Source organism: Cydia pomonella, chromosome 20 (assembly GCF_033807575.1).
Source record: "Cydia pomonella isolate Wapato2018A chromosome 20, ilCydPomo1, whole genome shotgun sequence".
NCBI classification, from domain to species: domain Eukaryota; kingdom Metazoa; phylum Arthropoda; class Insecta; order Lepidoptera; family Tortricidae; genus Cydia; species Cydia pomonella.
Window position 1 is genome coordinate 10989685 of NC_084722.1, and position 22651 is coordinate 11012335.

Sequence of the window (22651 nt, forward strand, 5' to 3'; positions counted from 1 at the left end):
ATCTTACCATAGATTTAGACCAATTATAAACCCATCGCGAACACGGTTATTACACGCAGACAAACAAAAAATATCAATCGTACACTTTACATATACACCGTACGCATATCTTAGTTAACACTTGCATTTTTAGAACAATTAGCATGCACACTTGTTTGGGACACTGTACGCAGAATAAATTAAGGTAGATTCTCAATTTGATGTTGATCGTTGGGTTTTTAAATTTGATTTTGGAACGCGTCGTTGGAGGCTGCGCTTGCGCGCGCCGTCTCGAGTGGACTGACTGCCGGCGTGCGGTGTTGCCAGGGCGGGGAAGATTTCCCGAAAACAAAGCCTGAAACCAGTTGCTAGTAGGAAGTGTTTGAAATACTCGTAGTTTGAATTTAGTATTTTAGTTGGACGTTCTGAAATCAACCTAAAAGTAGTAAAGTGACTGAACTGGACCTGATAGTAACATGATTGATTTCTTTTTAGAGTTCCGTAGCCAAAAATAGAAAAAAAAACATAAATTTTGGGGATTCCCCATAGAACTGAAACTCAAAAAAAATTATTTCTATAAACCCATACGTGTGGGGTATCTATGGATAGGTCTTCAAAAATAATATTGAGGTTTATAATATCATTTTTTTTTACTGAATAGTTTTCGCGAGAGACACTTCCAAAGTGGTAAAATGTGTGTGTGTGTGTGTCCCCCTGTAACTTCTAATATAAGAGAATGATAAAACTAAAAAAATCTATGATTATCATGCAAACTTCCACCGAAAATTAGTTTGAACGAGATCTAGTAAGTAGTTTTTTTTTAATACGTCATAAATGGTACGGAACCCTTCATGGGCGAGTCCGACTCGCACTTGGCCTCTTTTTTTAGCCTGTTAGATTAGGTAGAGTCAGACCAAGCTAAGTTGGCAGCGTTTTTGATAACAAAGTGCAAGTGTTATTTTTAATGTCAAACTTCTATGAAATTATGCAAAATGGCTGCCAACTTAGTTTGGTCTGACTCTAGTTTCTTAGGTAGGTATTTTTAGTCCTTCTTTCAATCTTGATTTTTTTACTTGATGAAATGAATAGTCACAGGGGTTGCTCAGTGCGAAAAATGATGTGATCTGATTTCCAGCAGCTCAAAGTATAACACTCAACGAGAAAATGTTACTTTGTCTTAATCAGCTAACAATTTCATTAACGAATTTAAAAATTCAAATTCGAGAAATTTCGAAATTTTCATTCAAAGTGTCATGGGCTTTTTAAAACGCGTTAAGTTTCTAAACTAGAATACACTGCAAGATCGTTGTTGAAAACTTGTACAGTCACGTCTAAAAACATGGATACGGACAAAGTGCCAAAAATATGTATACACGACCTTCGCCCATTGCCCATATATTTTGTCCGTTCATGTGTTTACATATTTTTGGTACTTTGTCGTCCGTATCTGCGTGACCGTGCCGTCCCGAGATTTCTCGGTTGTTCGCATAGTTGGGTCAATAAAATGAAAGTAAATATTATGACTTAACCGTTAAAAGTTTGGCTGATCAGATCAGAAAAATATATATTATAACCTATTTTTTTATAATTAAAAGTGTGACTAAGTATTAAGGTTTTACTTAATTTGATTCGGAGCCCTAAAAAAATAATTAAACTTTTACCAACCAGCCAGGTAATACTTCTTCCACCTGGCAACATCACGCAACCCGCCATATTGCCTTCAGAAGGGGACGAACTGTATTGCCCTCTCGCTCGCCCGGGCGGAATGTGACCCGCTATCACCTTGAAGGCCGCCTTGCGGACGCCTCAATGAAAATAAGAGCTTAAAGCTTCGATAGGTTATAACCAACCAGCGCTAGAAGAGAGCCATCACGATGGCTTCTAGCTATCTTGCGGATAGGTAGCAAAAGATGTACCTATTTTATAAATAAATAAAATAAATTATGGCTTTGTACATTAATCGACCTAACCCTACAGTAAGCTCAATAGGCTTATGTTGTGGGTACTAGACGACAATATAAATATATATAGATAAATACTTAAATACATAGAAAAATCGATAACAAATATCTGTGATGAACACACTAATAACTGCCCTTGCCAGGGCAGGGTTTGACCAAAACTAGGCTAGGTACAGTCAGCTGCAAAAATATGTATCGAGAGAATCGTCTCATTAATATGGTACTACGCTCTTATTAAACTGGAATAAGAAGCTATGGGACATATTTTTGAGTAAGATGTGTACACCCATATTTTTACACTTGACTGTACTAGGTAGGAGGTCGTTATAGAAATGTTGCTTTAAAATAAATTTTAACACTCCTAACGAATTCAGAAACTGCAGTTTCATTTAAGATATTAAAAAAAGATATTTTAATAATTTATTTTAAAACGATCCATCATTTACTCTCTATGCCGATATTTTGGACGCGCTTTGAACATTATACATAGTGTAAAGAGGGACGGCCTATTGGGGAGCGCATCGTCTAAATCAGTACGCAAACAATAGTTATAACTTATATTATTATCATTTCATCTAATTTGATGAAGCGAAAAAAAATTGTAACTATTCAATATTAAAGTAACACTGCATGCACTGTTAACTGTTAAGCCTTAAGGATTATTTTATCTTCTTCATGAATTTATCAATGTCAATGCCTCCCGGAGCCTTAAGCTCCAGTGTTGTAAAAATTTAAAAAAAAAATCTCCGAATAATCTAACTAATTGTACCTAATTAATAAGTGGTGAACGGTGTTGGTCACACATACTGTAAACAGTGTTTAAAATAAGCCTTTCTTGTAGTGACTGTTTGTTTACCTAGAAAAAAAAAAAGAAAACAAAGTACCCCGCCGCGTCACTCTGTCTCTGTTCGCGATAAACTCATAAACTACCTAATGGATTTTCACGCGATTTTCACATATCGCCGGACAACCTAGACACCTTACTCAAAAACTGGCTGGAGTCCTGGAGAAAGCAAGGGAGAGGAAGAGTCCTTTGCCCAGCAGTGGGATACTATACTAGGCTAGTAAAAAAAAAAGACTCAGGCGGGATTTAATCGCGTACGCTTACTTTTATTGTTTGGTCTGACGTTTCGAACGTGACATTACGTCCGTGGTCACAAGCAGACTAAAAGTCTGGATTCAGTTTTATAAATTATGAGTGAAAATCGTGTTAGTTTAAATCAATATACGTACCAGATTTTATAGCGACACAGAAAACGAAGGTTTGGTTTTGACTCTCAGTTTCGGCGGAAAACTAAACTGAAACTTATAATAAACCTTTAAACGTCTTAAATTGTTGAAAAAAAAAAATGTCCGGATTTTTCTTTTTTTTTAATATATGGCGTGTTAGACCACGCACCGAGCCAAATCGCCTAGGTAAGTACCTATTCTAACTAAGAAAGACTTAGACAATGGAATTTATTTATCATATAAGCGATCCCAAAAGTAAAATGTTGTAAGTTTCGGCGCAGCCGAAAGGCTCGGCAGGTTTTTGGCCTATTCCGAACCTTTGGCAGAAATATGATTTTTATGCCGAAACTGAAACTTTGGTCGGACACTAAAACAATGTAACAAAACTACCTATCTTCCATCCTCCATAGTTCTTTTTTTTATGCAGATACATCTCTTGTGTCGGTTCCCGTACCTTAAAAAGTACCAATTTGTTCCGAAACAATTGGACTAGTTACCTAAGTTTTTGATTTGTGACACATCGAGACGTTGATCCAAAGACGGACGTGTAACGTACAGTCGGTTCCCTAACATAAATAAGTATCCACTTTCCTACACAATTAGTATGGCTACTTGGATTCTTAAGTTGTACCTAAATAAATATATTTAGAAACTTTGGCACTTTTTGAAGTAAATTATCAAATTGAAAACAGAGTTTTGCAAACTATATTGTTTGACAAATGAAAGGGCTGCTTGTGGGATAATTTTATGATAAAAACAATTTTGAACACAAGAAAATAGGCGAAAATTGACCGATCTACTAATATTGATGCCGGCTGTACCTACGAACCTCGTAGTGCTTAAGAGTAAGTAATCACAGAATAACTGGGCCAACCGGTCAGTCGACAACACAACATTACGGAATTAAGTAGCCCGTTGGACCCTGAGGCGGGAGCCGTTCTCTTAGATTACCCTACCTGGACAAGGGACGCTTAAACTATATAGCTTTGTCCGGACTTTCGACAGATATATTTGTAAAATGTGCGGAGTTTTATACGCAGTTTTATATGATCGTTTGTGAGGTACTAAAATTATAGACAAAATGACGTATCTACCGATACACACCTCACGAAATTTCAACTACTCACTTTTTACTTACTCACTTCGCACTCACGCAGTCGCTCACCAAGTCACCACCATCTACAAAAACGAAACATTTGAGAGGCAAAGACTAAGGTAAAATATGGACGTTAAATTAATGGTTTATGCCTAACGGAAAAAAATAAGATCATAAAATCTAATCTGAACTAAAAAAAATATAGAAATACCAGAGTCTGCTTATTACAAAAGGAATGCGTCGTTATTACCGTGATTTAAAATATCATTTTGGTCAGATGTTCACATCCGACGTTATGGAAATTGAGTTGAGAAATATTTATTCGAAAATATGAGGTGTTTGCGAATCTGGGGGCACGGTGCCCCCGCCAACACGAGTAAAGCGGAGCGCAAGGGCACTACGTACCTTTTCTCGAAGCCCTTCGCCGTTTTTTTGAACCTTCATAACTAGAGTTTGAATTATATCAGATACACATAATTCTCGGTATATACCTAATGTCAATAGAGGACTTATTAAGCATAAAAAATTACAATTGCATAGCTCTAGCACTTTCGATTTTATTCATATCTAAATAAATTTATAGTTTAGAAATATTAGAAAAAACACGCTTTTATAAATCCATTACGTGACCTTTCTCAAAAGTCCAAACATGACTATGATACGATATTCCATCATGGAATGCCAGTGCCTATCTTCCGGCTTCATCATCAGACCTTTAAACCTAATCGTGGTCAAAGTTCATTACAAGACTTTTCTAACAAATCCAAACACAGCTATGATATGATGTTCCATCATGAAGTTCCAGTTCATATCTTCCGGCTCCATCATCAGATCAGTTCGACAGTACCATATTATTGTCATTAGAACTACATACGGCTGTAAATTTTCATGACGCTACGATCCTTGAAAGATGGTTAAATTAGTTACTCCATGATAAATAAATGAATAAATACGTATTATATCTAGGACATTATAATTTATAACACAAATTGACTAAGTCCCACCGTAAGTTCTGTACCGCCGGTTTTATGTGAGGTGATCAAAATTCCCGCTCAAACGTGTTTACGCGTTTTTTTATTTTTTTATTTATGAACGAAAATAAAGGGTTGACTCAAGAAACACAACTATGTTTAACTAAATACAAAAACGCTTCTCCGTTGCTAGGCAACTGTCACTTCGCCGTCCACACACAAAACATTATTCCAGTTATGTACTATGTCCTAGTTACGCTGCTACAACTGTAGTGGTTATAAAACGCTGATAGATAAACGGACTGTATTTCTTACACTTAAAGTCGTTTTTTATTTACAATCACCTCTTGACTACTTGCATTTTTAAGTAGGACAAACGTCAAGTTAACGTCACGTCACTTGTTTTAAATCAAACTGACCGTCTGACCACAGTGTTCAATTAAAGTTTATTTCATTTAGATATACTGCACATCAGATGTCTCATGACCCAATTGTGGGTCGCAATTACACCCACGACGTATAATCATGCGATTACAGTGACTTGACTCATTTGGTGAAGGCCCCAAAGCCGTTTATTAGCATCAGGAGTAAATTACCAAGGAGGTCAGTATATTGATCTCACAAAGGCCTTAAATGAGTCATTTTGTTTCTAAAAGTGGTGTTACAATATAGCCATTGCCCCTCAAGTAATGATATTGTGAGGTGCCTAGCCTGCTGTGTTTTTTGTTTGAAGTAATATGTGAGTGCATTTTACAGTTTATTTCTGCTTGTATTTATTAAAAAGATTTCTCTGGTATGATTTTCTGTTTTCTTACTTTTTTTTACAAATACCTACATTTACAAAGTGGCTGTTTAGTTTATAAATGTAAAAAAATAAACATATTTCCTTAAAATTTTGTGGTAATAGGTATTATTTGAGTTAAAGAAGTTGCTTACAGAATGAATATGGAAATTAAATATGTTCTATGCAGTCTATGGAGACAAGTTGGCTTAATGATGGTCTGTACTTACTGTCTAGTCACCTTTACCTAAGGAAGTCATCAAGTTCTTTGAGCTTGCTTTTCTAGAGAACTCTTTTCTACCTTACTTGGCTTTCAAACCTAAGGTGTCCCTGATTGGTCAGGCATCCAGGGACACTCTAAAACTTGTTCTCAATATTCACACCACAGTTGAGACTATCCATTTGTCACACTTTTTTTTATTAGAGTTTCGGACGTAAAAATGGTTTACACTAGCCAAGAAATAGGTAGAAACTGTAAAAATATAAACTATTCTAACATTTCTAAGCACATTTGGAGCTTTACAACCTATTTTTAATTCATAGTTTGGTAACTATTGTATAGTAAACGAAGTTATTATGTTGTTGTTGTTGTCCTAAAGCACCCCAGAGGTGCAAAGGGCCTTCACAAGCTCACGCCACGCCTTCCTATTTTCAGCTTGCCTTCTGGGCGCGATCTAGCTCAACCCGACTGCTGGTAGCTCACTTAGGACAGACCATCAGGCGCGCCCGAGGCCACAGCTTCCGTTTGACAGTTTTCAAACAAAAGCTATAGTAGCGTTATTCATTTCCCCTCTTTGAATAGTATATCTTATCCAACTCCATTTTCAAGTTGCGATTTCTTCGTCAAACAAAGACATTGAAAGTTAATATATAAATATGTGAAATCATTACCATGCCTGAAACCCAGCATGATTTGAAGCAGATGAAACTAAATTAAGGCATACAAATTGTACATAATTAATGAGCATGCTTATTAATTATGTACAATTTGTATGCCTTAATTTAGTTTACTTACTGTATATGTATGTATATATCATATATGTGTACAATCAATGAGGCAAACAAACTAAATAAATGAGGTTTTTTATGGCAATAATTTACTTTCTAGACCATGTCTCGACCCCGGGCCTGGCAGCAGCAAGCTCTAGCAGCTCAGCGACGCGACAACGAGCTCCGCCGCGCCGAGGAACTGCAGAAGGTGGCCAACTACTTTGAGAGCAACACTAACAGGTCTCGCCATCATGAGCAGTGGACTGCGGAGGGGTATTATGTCAAGGCTAAGAAGGAAGCGGAGCTGTTTAGCTCCAAGAAGCTTAGAGCTATGTAAGTATAGATATCTGTTTATTATTTTTATCTCCTATGAATAATTATTCATAAGATATGTAATTACTTATTTTGGTTGCATATTATTTAAAGGAGAGATGAGACTGGAGAAAATTGTAGGGAGAAATCGGTTGGGAACAAAGAGAGCAAGTGTAGTGATTAGTCTTCAAGCGGATAAATAAATTGGTTGATAAATTTAACATGCTCTGTTTTGTTTAATTAAGAAAGTTGTTAAATTTGTTCTTCTTTTTCAGACAACTTGAAGAAAGAAGAAAAAAATTGGAACTAATGTTGTTTCAAGAAAACATGCAGTTCCAACAAGAAATGAAGGCTTTGGCTGCAAAACCCAAGCTTTATAAAAACGGGTAAGTAACTGGCAGGGTGCGAAGTCGGTGGAGGGAGAAGAGATGTTGATTTTCACAAAAACACGTAATCTTATGGAATATCGCACATTAATGCTAGCAGCAACCATTTTATTCCATAAGGTTTAATGTAGAAAAGCTCACAAAAGGAGGGAAGCATATTTGGAGACAATCCTACCTAAACCAAGCTCCAAACTAAATATGAAATGAAAACTGTCTTCTTGATGCAAATTATAATTAAGAAACCTAAAATTAGATTTGATTGACTGCGTGTGACAAGTTAATACCTACAAGGAAAGCATATAAAAGGTCTTGTAGTTACGTCTCGAAAACAGTGCGTTTTCATATCTTTACTGTCTGCAACGAATTGAGAACCTCCTCCTTTTTTGAAGTCGGTTAAAAATGGTGTTGTGTGAATAGAACTTTTTAAAACAACATTTTGTTGGGGCGTTTTTTGACCACTGTAGCTCTAAGCTTTATTTGAATTAACTTTTTTTTATATTATTAAAGGTCATACCTTAACGACGTGCCAACGTCGACCCTAAAGGAAATCAACCAGGGCATCAAGGATAAAGAGGAGCAGTTGCGGAGGCACGAGGCCGAACTGCGACTGCATCACGCGTGGCGTCTCCGGCAGCCGGAGTTACGGGCTGCTACGGCGTATGTTGCCAATGGGAGGCTTAAATCTGCTTGGTACGTAACAACGTTAGGAAAAAGTAGTTTTGTAAGCCAGCTAATGGAAGGAGTAACTTATGTTACGGGCCTTTGAGAGCTCTAAATCAACCACGGCATCATGGATAAAGAGGAGCAGTTGTGGAGACACGAGGCTGAACTGCGACTGCATCACGCATGGTGTCTCCGGCAGCCGGAGTTACGAGCTGCTACGGCGTATGTCGCCAATGGAAGGGAGGCTCAAATCTGCATGGTATGGAACTACCCAAAAAGTAAAACATGTAATGGAAGGAGTAACTTATGTTACCAGTATTTGAGAGCCCTAAATCAAACAGGGCATCATGGATAAAGAGGAGCAGTTGTGGAGACACGAGGCTGAACTGCATCACGCGTGGCGGCTTCGGTGTATGTTGTTGTAGACCCAAATCTGCATAGGCTGTGTCAATGAATGAATGAGGCTATGGGCACACAACAGCTAAAAAAACTATTGAGGTCGCTAACTAATATCAAAAAGAATTTGAATTATTTGTTAAAGAAAACTTCGTCAAATGTTGGCAGTAAAACAGTCAATTTACTGCCATCATTCGATACATGATTTAAACGCTCGCTCGAAACGATGCCGCCATACCTTTGGCCTATACTCTATTAGATGGCGCCACTTTTTGATATTTAACAAATTTAACACATCAAACTAAAATGGCGTTCTAAAAGTTTTAATCATATGTCGAACGATCGCAGTAATTTTACTGTAGCTTCAAAGTTTTCTTTGATGATCTCCCTCTATTTCATATTTTCTTTGATAGTCTGTACGCTATGGTATATCTTTGCCGCCTCCATGAAACAGGGAACTCAGTTACAAGCACAAATGTCGTCAGCGGTTTGCCGTGGCTGTTTAAAAAAAAACCTGACATTCGAACACAAGCATATTAGAATTGTCAATACTTGCTACCCGACTTAAAAAAATCCTTTAATATAAATACTAGGTCATACCTATAGTAACTAAAGTAAGAAAATCTAAGCTAACCGTTTTGGTTTCAGGACACAACAAATTGTAGAGAAAGAGATAGCAAGAAAAAAGGAGGAGGAGGAAACTCTAAAGATACTTCAGGAAAGGGACGAGGCGTTGCGTAAACAAATAGAGAAAGAAGAAGAAAAGTTGAAAGAAAAAGAGATGCAAATGAGGGTAATAAATTTAATCGGGAAACAAGAAAATCGAAATTTCGTCATCTAACCTCTCTATCACTCTTGCGTATTCGTGCGATGAAGAGGCAGATAGCTAAATTTCCATTTTCGCGTTTCCCGGTAGGCCCTTCGTAAACCGCCTTGATGCATCAATGTCATATTTTATTATCTGTTAAAATTTGTCAAAATACAGTTTAAGGCACAGTATATGTATAAGTTACTGTATGATTTACGAAACGCGCTAGTGCTGCACTCTGGCGGCAGAACATTGCAGCAATACTCCCGATTGACTGTCTCTTAATATCGTGCAAAAGTCGCCTGTAAGTTTAAAGGACTACCTGGTAAATGTAATATCTGAGGAATGAAACGAACGAAATATAATTGAGTATGTAGAGTCAGCAAAATTAGCATATATGTATATTTGTATGTATACTATTTCATATATGTAGGGGAGCTAAGCTAATCGTTTTGCTAACTGTACCTATGGAAAATGAAATTATTTCTTTTTCAGGAGCTCCGCGGAAGCTTAGAAGGCCAAATCGCCGAGCTAAGCGAGAAAGAGACAATCGTCAAACGCCTACAAAAAGAAGAAGAGAGAGAACTCATGATACTCGACGAGCTCAAGTTCATATCGAGCGAGCGGGACAGAGAACACGCGCGGCTCGTGGCAGAGAGGGACGCCACTATAGTGAATATGGGGCTGCATAAGTATAAGTTGAAGAAGAAGGTTATATCGGTGATGCAGGAGATTGATTTGGATTTGCAGATGATGGAGAAATTGAATAAAGCTGTTTTGAAAGTGAGTAACTGTGTTTATCATAAGGAATACTAAGACGCGTAAGGTATACTTTGGCAAGTCAACTTTGTCTATAGAAAAAGGCCCAAATTTGGAAAATGTAGGTGTGAATTTCACATACAAATTTTGAATTTCATGCCATCATCTACTGACAAAGTTGGCTTGCCAGAGTATAGTCAAAGATAATTTGAAATAGAGGTGGATTGTTAAAGAAAACATCTTCTCAACTCTCGACACATGATTCAAACTTTTAGAACGCCATTTGACTTTGATCCTCATTCTGTTACTGATATATGTTAAATTTGTTAAATATCACATAATCGTCTACGCGTGAGTGCCTACATACTTTTTGCAGTATATTATTTTCTATATCTAGATTTTGTAATAATGGTGCCTGATTTGATACTTGTATTATTTGTAAATGTATAAAATTGTGTAAAATTTCGTTTACAGGAAATAGAATCCAGCGAAGAGACAAGATCAAGCTACAAGCGCGTTTTAGACGCTGCTCTTCTAGAGTTACACGAATATCGCGAACGAGAGCGACAGAGACAGAAGAACATCGACACCATGTATGACGGAGAGGCGAGGCAGCTCAGCGAGAAACAAGACAAGGTGAGGCAATACAGGAGTATCGTGAAAGCGACAGAGACAGAAGAACATCGACACCATGTACGACGGCGAGGCACGGCAGCTCAGCAAGAAACAAGACAAGGTGAGGCAATACAAGAGTATCGTGAGAGCGACAGAGACAGAAGAACATCGACGCCATGTACGACGGCGAGGCACGGCAGCTCAGCAAGAAACAAGACAAGGTGAGGCAATACAAGAGTATCGTGAGAGCGACAGAGACAGAAGAACATCGACACCATGTACGATGGCGAGGCACGGCAGCTCAGCAAGAAACAAGACAAGGTGAGGCAATACAAGAGTATCGTGAGAGCGACAGAGACAGAAGAACATCGACGCCATGTACGACGGCGAGGCACGGCAGCTCAGCAAGAAACAAGACAAGGTGAGGCAATACAAGAGTATCGTGAGAGCGACAGAGACAGAAGAACATCGACGCCATGTACGACGGCGAGGCACGGCAGCTCAGCGAGAAACAAGACAAGGTGAGGCAATACAGGAGTATTGTGAGAGCGACAGAGACAGAAGAACATCGACGCAACGTATGAGGGCAAGGCACAGCAGCTCAGTGAGAAACAAGACGAGACAGTACAGGAGTATCGTGAGAGCGATAGAGACAGAAGAATATCGACGCAATGTATGACGGCAAGGCACGGCAGCACAGTGAAAAACAAGACAAGATGAGACAATACAGGAGTATCGTGAGAATGATAGAGACAGAATTACATCGACGCAATGTATGACGGCAAGGCACGGCAGCTCAGTGAAAAACAAGACAAGATGAGACAATACAGGAGTATCGTGAGAATGATAGAGACAGAATTACATCGACGCAATGTATGACGGCAAGGCACGGCAGCTCAGCGAGAAACAAGACAAGGTGAGAAAATACAGGAGTATCGTGAGAGCGACAGAGAGAACATCGACGCAATGTATGACGGCAAGGCACGGCAGCTCAGCGAGAAACAAGACAAGGTAAGGCAATACAGGAGTATCGTGAGAGCGACAGAAAGAAGAACATCGCCGCAATGTATGACGGCAAGGCACGGCAGCTCAGCGAGAAACAAGACAAGGTAAGGCAATACAGGAGTATCGTGAGAGCGACAGAAAGAAGAACATCGCCGCAATGTATGACGGCAAGGCACGGCAGCTCAGCGAGAAACAAGACAAGGTAAGGCAATACAGGAGTATCGTGAGAGCGACAGAAGGAAGAACATCGACGCAATGTATGACGGCAAGGCACGGCAGCTCAGCGAGAAACAAGACAAGGTAAGGCAATACAGGAGTATCGTGAGAGCGACAGAAGGAAGAACATCGACGCAATGTATGACGGCAAGGCACGGCAGCTCAGCGAGAAACAAGACAAGGTAAGGCAATACAGGAGTATCGTGAGAGCGACAGAAGGAAGAACATCGACGCAATGTATGACGGCAAGGCACGGCAGCTCAGCGAGAAACAAGACAAGGAAAGTCAATGCAGGAGTATCGTATTTGATATAAATTCGTTAGTAGCACATCGTTTTAACAGTTCGAAAAAAGAAACTGATTTGACTAGTAGTCAAATACCCTATAAGGTTGCCAAAAATTTTATTAGCAATCTTGAGGCCTTGCTCTAACTTCATCTAATCGAATCCCGTTTTATTGGGTTACTCTCAATAGAAAAAAATCACGAACATAGGTCTATTCCTTTCGGGCGATAACTCGCAAAGTTGCTAAGAGAGATCATAAAGGGGTATCATGAAGCCTCGTCAAGTCAGAAGTCAGCTGCCGTTGTTGGTGGATTGACAATCGGTAGCCCAAAACTCGTAGAAAATATTATTTTTAATGATTTCCTCTCGATTGAGAATTCGTGAAATTTGCTGCTGATAGCAAAATTGGTAATAATACTTTACTATTTTGCTTTACAGCTCTGGGCTAAAGAACGAGAAGCTCGCGCTCTGCTCATGGAGGATGTCCTCACTACCCTGAGAAGACAGGTGGAAGATAAGGTGGAAGCCAGCAGGATGCAGCAACGAGCCAACGTGAAGGAGAGAGAACAGATCCTCGAGCAGATGGAGACCTTCCATCACGAGGTCAAGACCAGGGAGAGAGACACTCAGGTAAGTCCTTGAATAACGTTCTTACAACCCTCAGGAGACAGGTGGGACAGAAGGTGGAAGCTAGCAGGATGCAGCAACGAGCCAACGTGAAAGAGAGGGACAGATCCTGGAACAGAAAGTTGATTTGATTAATCAGTGAACCAGGAATATTTTATGGATGATTAAAACAACAACTGCTAATCAGCGCTATCGTAGTTGTAAGTTTCATTAATTTATTGAAACAGGCGTTACTTTTTTAACTTACTTAACTTTTCTACTTTTTAAATAGTGCTACTCGATTAATACCTTTTCACTTCCAATGGAACTAAACACTGAATACACCCAATTCGAAAACGCAGTAACCAATATTTAGTTGGAATAAGTTTCAAACCCACTACTTTTGTTCACAGCTAAAGAACGCAGCCTACTCAACGATATCAGCTCTCCAATCTCAACTCAAAGGTCTAAGTGTGCAGAAACAGAAATTAGAAGAAGCAGCCGAGAAGGAGGCAGAACTACGCGAAGCCAGCGCCAACGAGAGGAAACTCAGGACTGAGATCGCTAGGATTAACAGGGACAGGACTGAACAGGCCTGGGCGTAAGGTAGATAAATCAATTTAAACTAGTGTAGTAGCTCTGTGAGCTGTAGATCTCGCTTCGCCATTTTGAAAAATATCCAAACACTGAAGAAAAATATACATATCGAACCTGCTCACAAAATTTCACGACAATCTGTTAAGGGATTAGAGCTGTACCTACAGAAGAATAGCCGGACCAAGCCATCGCTTTTTTCTATAAGACCATCTGTTATTTATCTCTACTTGTGTTACTGCTTTCTGTCTTTATTATTTTTATTCTAAAGAAATGAGCAATAATGTATTCAAGTATTTCATTGCACTCATGTTGTTATACAGATGATAATGTTTACAATAGGAGGAGGGAATGAGTATTGTATTGTTGAGCTATCTTGAAGCAGTGTTCGTTCCGTCAATTTTGTTCAGCGCTTAGATCTTAGGTCAATGTAACTTCTATTCAATAGTCGTCGTCGTATTCAATCCTCAGTCGTCTTGTTTATTTGTCCACGATAAAACTTTTTATTGCTGAAACAATAGTCTCAAGTGGCCGTCAAAATATCGTTGCGGAGAAAGTGGCCGAAATATGTTAACACACAATAATGTATTGTCATCTAAGATATATCGAAATAAAACCGATTGGGAATGAGTGGTGTGACTGATACATATTGCAATATGCAATGATACATCATACGTCGACCCAGAGAGTTTTGGAGGGTTGAAATAAGTGATGAAACTAAAAACTTTATACTAGCTTGTAAAAATGTTTTGAAGAAGAAATTGCATCTGTATCTATATACACGGTTCTATAATCTCACGTAATTATTGCTATTAAATATTTTATTTCGATATCGATAAAAAAGATTTCTAACACTAGCTAGATTGCGATAGTTTTTAAAATTCCGGGCTCTGCTCATAAGTGTGGTATTTTATTGTGTGTGGTGTGTACGAGTGTGTGCGCGACTGTATTAAAATGTGCCTTAGTATTGTATTTCATTTAATAAACAAGATTTGTGTTGCCTTAGTGTTTGTGTCTTTTAAGCCGCCATGAGTGCAATTTTCATACAATATAAGTTGCAGCTTTTTTGATCCGCGTTCATAAACACTTAATTTGAAATGAGAAACGAGAGACTTAATGAGAAACGTTGAAGGTTCTTGAGGGTGTGGGCCGTTGTTTCACTTCAATTTTATGTTTCAAGGTTTTATCATTTGTACAATTGCCGACATATTTTTAAACAAAGAAGTCTCAAATAGTTGAGTATGTATGTACGGTCGAGTTCCCAAATCTTTACTAACCAACATTCCAAAAATATATTTACACGACCTTATTGTCAGTGTCATAGAGGCGTTTATAGTACATTACGATACAAGTGCGAATTACCTATTCGCACATGTATCGTACAACGTTTTACAGTACATATGGCCCTTTAAATGTTCGACACAGTAACATAATATGCTACTCCTCGCACTAGTGCTATAAGGTAGCCCCATATGTACTGTAAAATATATTTTCTCAAACTTGCAATGAAATGTTGACATGACTTCAAATTAGATCCGGAAGTACTACGTATCCGGTGCGATGAGTGAAGATGATATGTAAAGGAATTTCATACAGCCTTACACACAAGCAACCTTGTTCGGTTGCTTGTTTGCTTGCTTGGTTGTGCAAATTGTGACAACGTCTTGGCATTCAACCATCAAATAGTTGGTCGTAATTTGTTTTTAGTTTCACTATTTTTTTAAATTGCAAGTTTGAGAAAAGCGTTATAAAAATCTCGGCGAGAAACGGGGTTGCCGGCCGCGTATCCGGTCTGTATCTACTTGGCCTGCAACCCTTCGTTTTCCGGCCTCTATAATAATTTTGGAATGCTGGCTTGTAAAGATGTCTGTGAACTTGACTGTTATTAAGTATATTACTCTATTGTCAAGGCATTTAGGTGCAAGTCTAGTTACTTATGAACAGCCTGTTTAGTTACATATTGACTATTTTTTTACAAGTAAGAGTAAAATATATAGGTTTTATTTTTGTAATTTATATTAATACTCGTATCATATTCCTGTGATAAATTATTTTGGACTCGCAAAATAATGAAATAAAACAAATTGGGTAATGTAATAAAAAATATATAAATACGACCGCGGTCAACGCCCCACTTTGTCGCTTGCCATAAGGACGCCTTGTCAGGTTATTCGTATAAAGATACAAGCAAATCGCGTCCTTATGACAAGCGACAAATTGGGAAGTTATGCCGACCGCGTATTTGTGTAACCAGTGTATTTGTCAATAACTTTTGTGTGATACATAAAAATGTTTTCATAAATTCATAGTTTTAATTGAAAATTAATCTACTTAATGCCTCGCATTTTAATAACTTTTTACAGTCGCCATCAGATATATCGAAGCGGCCGAGGTGCTCACAAATATCTGAACACGCCTCTATTGTCAAGGCGCTAGAGTGCGTGTTCAGATATTTTTGAGCACCTCGGCCGCTGAGACTGTATTCTAGTCGGAGAGACAGCATTAACCTTTCATACATATGTGAGTACTTGAGTAGATGAGTAGTTGTCAAAAACAAGACCCTGAACCCGATTTTCTTCATACAAATACCGATATTATTACGTTCTTTTTCGTGCTTTGGTTTATTATTTCCTTTTTAATGGGACAATCTAATAATACGAAGTATTCACCTAAGTACACGATTCAGTCCTACGTAAAGAGCATAAAATAACTAAAATATGGGACTATATCGGGGTTTAAAAAAACCGGTTCCGAGCCCTGATGAACGTTTAATACCTCGATTGTGCTGTAGAGAGCAATAATATCGTTAAAATAGAAAAAAATATAAGTTAATATTCGGTCAGGATCCGTGCACACAGGTGGTTAAACGTGGTAAGTACGGAAAGTGTGGTAAGCATAAAGGACTTTTGACACCTTCCACACAATACGTAGAAGCAAAAATAATTGAGTATTTGAGTACGCTACTAAAGCGGCATCTACAAATTTAAACCAGAACTAAGTGAGCAAGTGGCGAATTGCCAAACGTAATTCTTCCACTAAACTGCCGTGCTCAAAGTTGGTACACTATGTCGATAGATGTCGCTAGCAGTTTTATTTCTTGCGTAATGTTTATATATGTATTTGTTTGGATTTTGTGCTCCTCGAGGCGTATTCTACAAGAACTACAAGAAGACTTAGTTACAGCGAAACTACTAATGTGCCGTCGCAAAATTTACAAAATTGCGAAATATTTTTTCTTCTCATATTTTTGTATGGGGACAGAAATTTTCAATTCCTAAATGAAGGTTTCTCCTTATCGAGCTTTAGGGCCAATCCACCACCCTAAGGCTCGATAAAGACCGGGCCTAGGGCGGCTAGATATTTGGGGTGGCAGTCTATGTATAAAGATGCTGAGAAAAAGGCGGCTACTACTTAATCGTAATAGGGCTCACGATGGCCGAGCGTAGGCCAGTCTAAGGGACGCAGCTATGCGGTGGAATGAGATAGTAATATCACTTACTCCCTCTAACGCATAAATGCGTCCCTTGGACTGGCCTACGCTGGGCCATCGTGTATATTACGAGTAAGTAGTAGCCGCCTTTTCTCAGCACCTTTATATAAATTTTCCGAGGACGTTTCCAACTTTTTAAAACTTTTCGCAACTTGCATATCAGCGAAAAGGTTCCGTATTTGCTAATTAAACTATATACTCGAGGGTCCAGTTTCAGTACTAACTATTCATTGGTAGACTGGAAGACTAAAGTATTGTTTTAACTTCATGTCTGTGGATAAGGATCCTGACCGAATATTTGTATTTTATTTGCATTTTTTCGGAACGGTTGTTTCTGCTATATCTCTTTTGACACTGACAGATCGGTATCGTATCGTTGTGACATCAAGCATTGTTGGAATTGGGCCGTAAGAGCCATGAGTCACTGACAGTGTCAAAACTGACATATACGCTATCGAGAACGTAATTTACTTTCTCGAGATGTATATCTCGGTCGCACTTACAAGCGAGTACAAGCGAGATGCATAGAAAGTAAGTTACCTTCACGATAGCGTTTATTTCACTGCCGAACTGGTGGTAGCCACACTGAAACTTAAAATTGTAATCGTAAATTCAACACAAGAAAAAAATCAAAGTAATGACGGATATTGGGCTCTACAGAATCTTATTTAAGTAGTAAGATTTGCCAATTTTTTTTGGAGGTAAGGAAATAAGTATTTAGTTTTTCCGTTACCTATTAGAATATATTAGGTGTGCTTGGCGCTGGTGGCCTAGCGGTAAGAGCGCACGCTTGCAATCCGGAGGTCGCGGGTTCAAACCCCGGCTCGTACCAATGAGTTTTTCGGAACTTATGTACGAAATATCATTTGATATTTACCAGTCGCTTTTCGGTGAAGGGAAACATTGTGAGGAAACCGGACTAATCCCAAGAAAGCCTAGTTTACCCTCTGGTTTGGAAGGTCAGATGGCAGTCGCTTACGTAAAAACTAGTGCCTACGCCAAATCTTGGGATTAATTGTCAAGCGGACCCCAGGCTCCCATGAGTAATATATGATCACGCGCCATATTGCGGAATATTATTGGAACTAAAATTTTCATACTAAACTGAACTGTCATATACATGAGAATAACAGCGCCCTCTTGACAATGATCATATATTTCTGGTCGGGCGTTATGTACCTATGTTTACGATAATCTGTATATTTGTATATACCTAGTACCAATAGGTAAGTGCTGCTACTTCAAGTACCTAATCTTAATGGAGCTTAGTCTATTTCTCGCGTAAAACATAATTTGGATAATATATTAGATTAGATGTTGACCATGCAAAAGAGATCCTACAATAAATTGATTTGTATCTTTATCTTTTATCAGGTGAATGTGAATAAACATTTTAATTTGTCATTTGGTCCTTGGTGCTTTTTTTTTCATTTTTAATTCGCTTTCCCGCAGAAACTATTTTGATGTGATTCCTTCAAAATGTTCTTAGGCGGTTTAAACTTTATTTTGATTAAATATTAGGTAAAGTGAAATTATTTACTACTCAACTATGGTTGGATTTCCACTTTTTATTAACTCTATCACCCAACCGTAAGCTCTACCAGGACGTTTTCTAAAACAAATATTCAAAAATCCTGATTCTTATAAATCTGGACTTTCTTGGGCTCATTCTACTCAGAATCGTAAGCATTCTCCATCCTACCGTCATCATAACGTCCGTTCCATTACGTCACAATTATAAGTGTGAAAAAAAATTCACTACTTGAAACTAAAATCCATACAAATTATGGGCGCATTTTTTTGCAACAGGATTGAATATGCTAGTGATTCTGAGTTGAAAGAAACCAAAAACACCAGGATCTGTGAGAATCAGGTCTTAATTTTTTTTTGAGAAAGCTCACCTACGTTGTCTGCCTATTCCTTAATAGGTACGTGATGTTTTGTTTTAGAGGTATTTACAAATCCAATAGTAATAAGTAGGTATACATAGAGTCCGTCTAAGCTAACTTTGTAGCGATTGCAGACGTCCATGGGCTACGGTGGCTGCTTACCAACAGGCGGGCCGTATGCTTGTTTGCCACCGTCGTGGTATAAAAAAAATTAAAAAAATGTAAATGCCATATTTTCATAGAAATTTGATATTAATGATGACATTAGGTACCTCACTTTGTCATCACTAATGCTATGGAGAGTTAGCTTGGTCCGACTCTAGATATATGTAGCAAATAATCTGGTCAATTCGAACGTACACTGACATCAGAATGACGTCATTTAACTATCGTGCGTCTCGCTCGCGCCAATACATTAACGAACAATACGAGCGAAATGCACGATAACTGAACGATATAAATTAGGTATCATTCTAGTGTCAGTGTACGTTAGAATGGGCTTGGCGAATGTCAAAGATTTGCATAGATGGCGCCATCATAGCTTGCCCCTCTATCCCCTTATCTTTAGTTGTGTTATATCAGATTAGGCTTTAAAGGGCTGGTACAATTCGACACAATTCTAGGGATTGACAGGGCAAGCTATCATGGCGCCATCTGGAAAATATTTCGACCGGCCAACCCTATTGGCCTGACAGATTGTCACAGATACTTAGAAATTGTAAAGAGATTTCTACTAGAGTAGGTATCTACTCATCCTTAAGAAAAAGGTAAAACTGAAATTTGACAAGAACGACTAAGCCACCCTGAAATTATTTAAGTAGGTAGATATACAATTATTTACTTTGATCGGTAGCAATGATAGAATATTTCTACTAAATACATTTTAGTGTAGGTACAGGATAAATGGATAATTAATGATCTCGAACAGCATAAAAATTAAAGATCGGACAGCTTTTTAAGTTTTACCTCTAAATAATTACTACAGCCAACCCATTTCGCCCTAATGCTATTACAATAACGTATTAAAATATTTATTATGAAACCGAAGAAAACTATAAAATATCTATTAGAAGCAACTCCAGACTGGAATTTTCATAGCTAGCGCGCAGCAGACAGTATTTTACTCAGAAGTATCTACGATATTTATTTATTATGACACCGGGCTGTAATCACGGCCTGCAGAGGGCGGAAGGGCCAAAATAAAGAAATCCCTTCCCGGAGGCGGGAGCCCTGCATAAAGAGCCCTCACGCCCCCAACATCCTTCCAACACCAAATAAAAGACCAGCACCTAGAGACGCAACCGAAAAATCCAGGCTCTATAATTATGTTCAGCTCCCAACCGATGTACCGGCAAGCCAATTTAAATTTACTGCGAACGCCGCACGTGTACCACAAAATGAAATCCTACTACCGCACAGAAACACGCACGAAACAAAACCTAGAAAAACACCGCTGGCGCCACCCCTTCGATGCTAGTGGCTGCTTCCTCGAACCACGCCTGTTTCCGAACGCTACCCTAGCCGTCTCCCTCCCACCCACAAAATGAAGCATTCTCCCTCTCGTTTTGTCCCGTGATGTCGTTCGAAAGCTTAGCGTTTTTGGTCAGTACGCGTTGAGAGTTAGCGCGCGTAGGAGCGTTGTCGCCGCGCTTGCCGTCGCGGGGTGTCAAGTGAAGTGCCGTGTAGAGGTGCCGAAGTGGCGGGATTCCTTGCCGCGGGTCGGGGGGCCCATGCCCCCTTTCACCAGCACCACATTGGTAAAAGTTAGTGTTCTGTGTCTATGTCAAATTAAAAAAAAAAGTGAACTGTGTTGTGGTTGCGATAAGTTGTTTTTTTTTTAAGTTTTACTGATATATGTCGCATTGGGAGACTAACAACCTACTTAGTCACCCACTACTATATTTAATCAAACCCTTTATTCATAAATATAATAAATATTAAATAAATCATGTAAACATGTTTGTTAAAATACCTACCTAACTATCACTGAACAACCTTAGCAACAAATTTAAAACACACTTCAATGTCAAAAGAAGAAAAATATAAATATACACATATAAATTACGCAACAAACTGACGTAGATGAGCGTTTGACATAAACATCATCGAAAACAACAAAAAATGCGCGAAAAATTTACAACTCGTTTTACCTGTAATTGTGCACTAAGTAGGTATTGATTTTTAAGATAAACAATGGTGTGAACATGAATTTATAAAAACAAAGTTGTTTATGTTATATGTTAAGTAGGCCTATAGGTTCGCACGCGCGGCCTGATATAGCGAAAACTTTGTTCGATAAAATTTCAGGGTCATAACAAATATGATATAAGTAGACAAATTTATCACTAGGTTGACAGGATGACAAATGGAGATAGATCATGTACTTTACGATTAAAGTATTGTTTATAGCAATTTATTAAAAAAATTGAGGAGAAATCAATGATTCCATTCTCGAGTTACCTATTTTGACTGTGCTTGTTTTAAGGTAAAATTTTAAAGTATTATTAAATCAATATAATAAAATAAGGATAAACTAATTGCGTCCCTGTTAATAATGTCTAGATAGTGGATGAGGAAAAAAACAATCTCAACCAATAGTTTAAACGACTGTACCATATTTTTACTTATTCAATTTTAACCGTCAGTTTTAGCTAGCTGTTTTGGTACCTACCTTTGCAAATTGTTTTTTTATTTTCGTATGTTCGATCATATTCTGAAATCTCTATAGAATATACTCATATAAATCTGTCTTCTTACTTACTAAATAAATCATTAAAACCACCAATGATATCCGTGTGTTTGCCTCCATGTTATAAATAAATTAAATATACCTTATTCACAGTTTTATAAAAAAATTAAAATTAATAGGTACTGTTGTTGTGTATCCATCACTGCCACCAGAGACCCCAGGTTTCAATGCAAATACAAAAACATTATAAGTTTGTAAAATCATGTATATGATTTACTGGTACTTACATCACTACCAAATGTCAGTACATAAAAATACACGTTAATTCTGTTGATCTGAAACTGAAACATCAGGCGGCCGTCGGCTAAACATAGTACTTACCTACTTAGGGATATAACCTTAATGTTCTTAGAATATTTTTGAAGTATGCCAGTGTTTTTAAAGTACAAAGTACGTACGTAGTACGTAAGTTACATGGTAAATTAAAATAAAAAATAATATCATAAAGCTACTGCATAAAATTATTTACACAATATTATAAGGAATGACATATGGACTCTAACCACAAAACTGTTTCATATGTTTATATCAATGCATAAACTTAATAATAAAAATATTGACAATACATTAACAAAATCGGTACAACAAACTAATCTAAAAAAATCTAAGTAACCGGTCGTTGATGTCTTTTCCTCAATGAAGTTTTTTGTGTTATAGGATATTTTTTTATTGTTCAAACATATTTTTTGATAAAGCATTGAATTCAAAAAATTATGTTAAGTATAAAGCTACTGTAATTTGTTCAGTATTTAGGTAGGTAAACAATACAACTATGACAAGTACCTATCAGGCCTAATATGATCGCGATTTAATCACTTGTCGCTACGCATAAAAATCCGATTCATTAAACGCTCAGTTGTCAAAAGGTGACG

General features: G+C 38.0%; 3 protein-coding genes across 4 annotated transcripts in view; 2 read left to right on the plus strand and 1 right to left on the minus strand.

Moving 5' to 3' along the window:
• LOC133528819 (tetratricopeptide repeat protein 28) overlaps positions 1-948 on the minus strand; it is a 115262-nt gene extending 114314 nt beyond the window's left edge. The window contains exon 1 of the mRNA XM_061866287.1: positions 8-948. The gene's annotated coding sequence lies outside the window, so the exon portion shown is untranslated. The remainder of the gene's footprint in view (positions 1-7) is intronic.
• A 4588-nt stretch (positions 949-5536) lies between these two features.
• LOC133528889 (cilia- and flagella-associated protein 53-like) lies at positions 5537-15953 on the plus strand. Of its 2 annotated transcripts, none has more exons than XM_061866381.1 (9): positions 5537-5976; positions 7127-7341; positions 7596-7706; positions 8214-8396; positions 9414-9558; positions 10069-10356; positions 10807-10968; positions 12890-13081; positions 13471-15953. In XM_061866381.1, exons 2-9 carry the CDS (start codon positions 7130-7132, stop codon positions 13660-13662), a joined length of 1485 nt encoding a protein of 494 aa, XP_061722365.1. In that variant the 5' UTR covers positions 5537-5976; positions 7127-7129; the 3' UTR covers positions 13663-15953. The 2 variants fall into 2 exon arrangements, with proteins under 2 accessions (XP_061722365.1, XP_061722364.1); XM_061866380.1 differs by having other exon boundaries at positions 5538-5840.
• Positions 15954-18527: 2574 nt separating this feature from the next.
• Positions 18528-22651, plus strand: part of LOC133528881 (LIM/homeobox protein Lhx1) — a 93772-nt gene continuing 89648 nt past the window's right edge. Inside the window, 2 exon segments of the mRNA XM_061866370.1 lie at positions 18528-20713; positions 20716-20793. Of these exon segments, the coding sequence (XP_061722354.1) occupies positions 20356-20713; positions 20716-20793 (436 nt within the window). The 5' untranslated portion in view covers positions 18528-20355.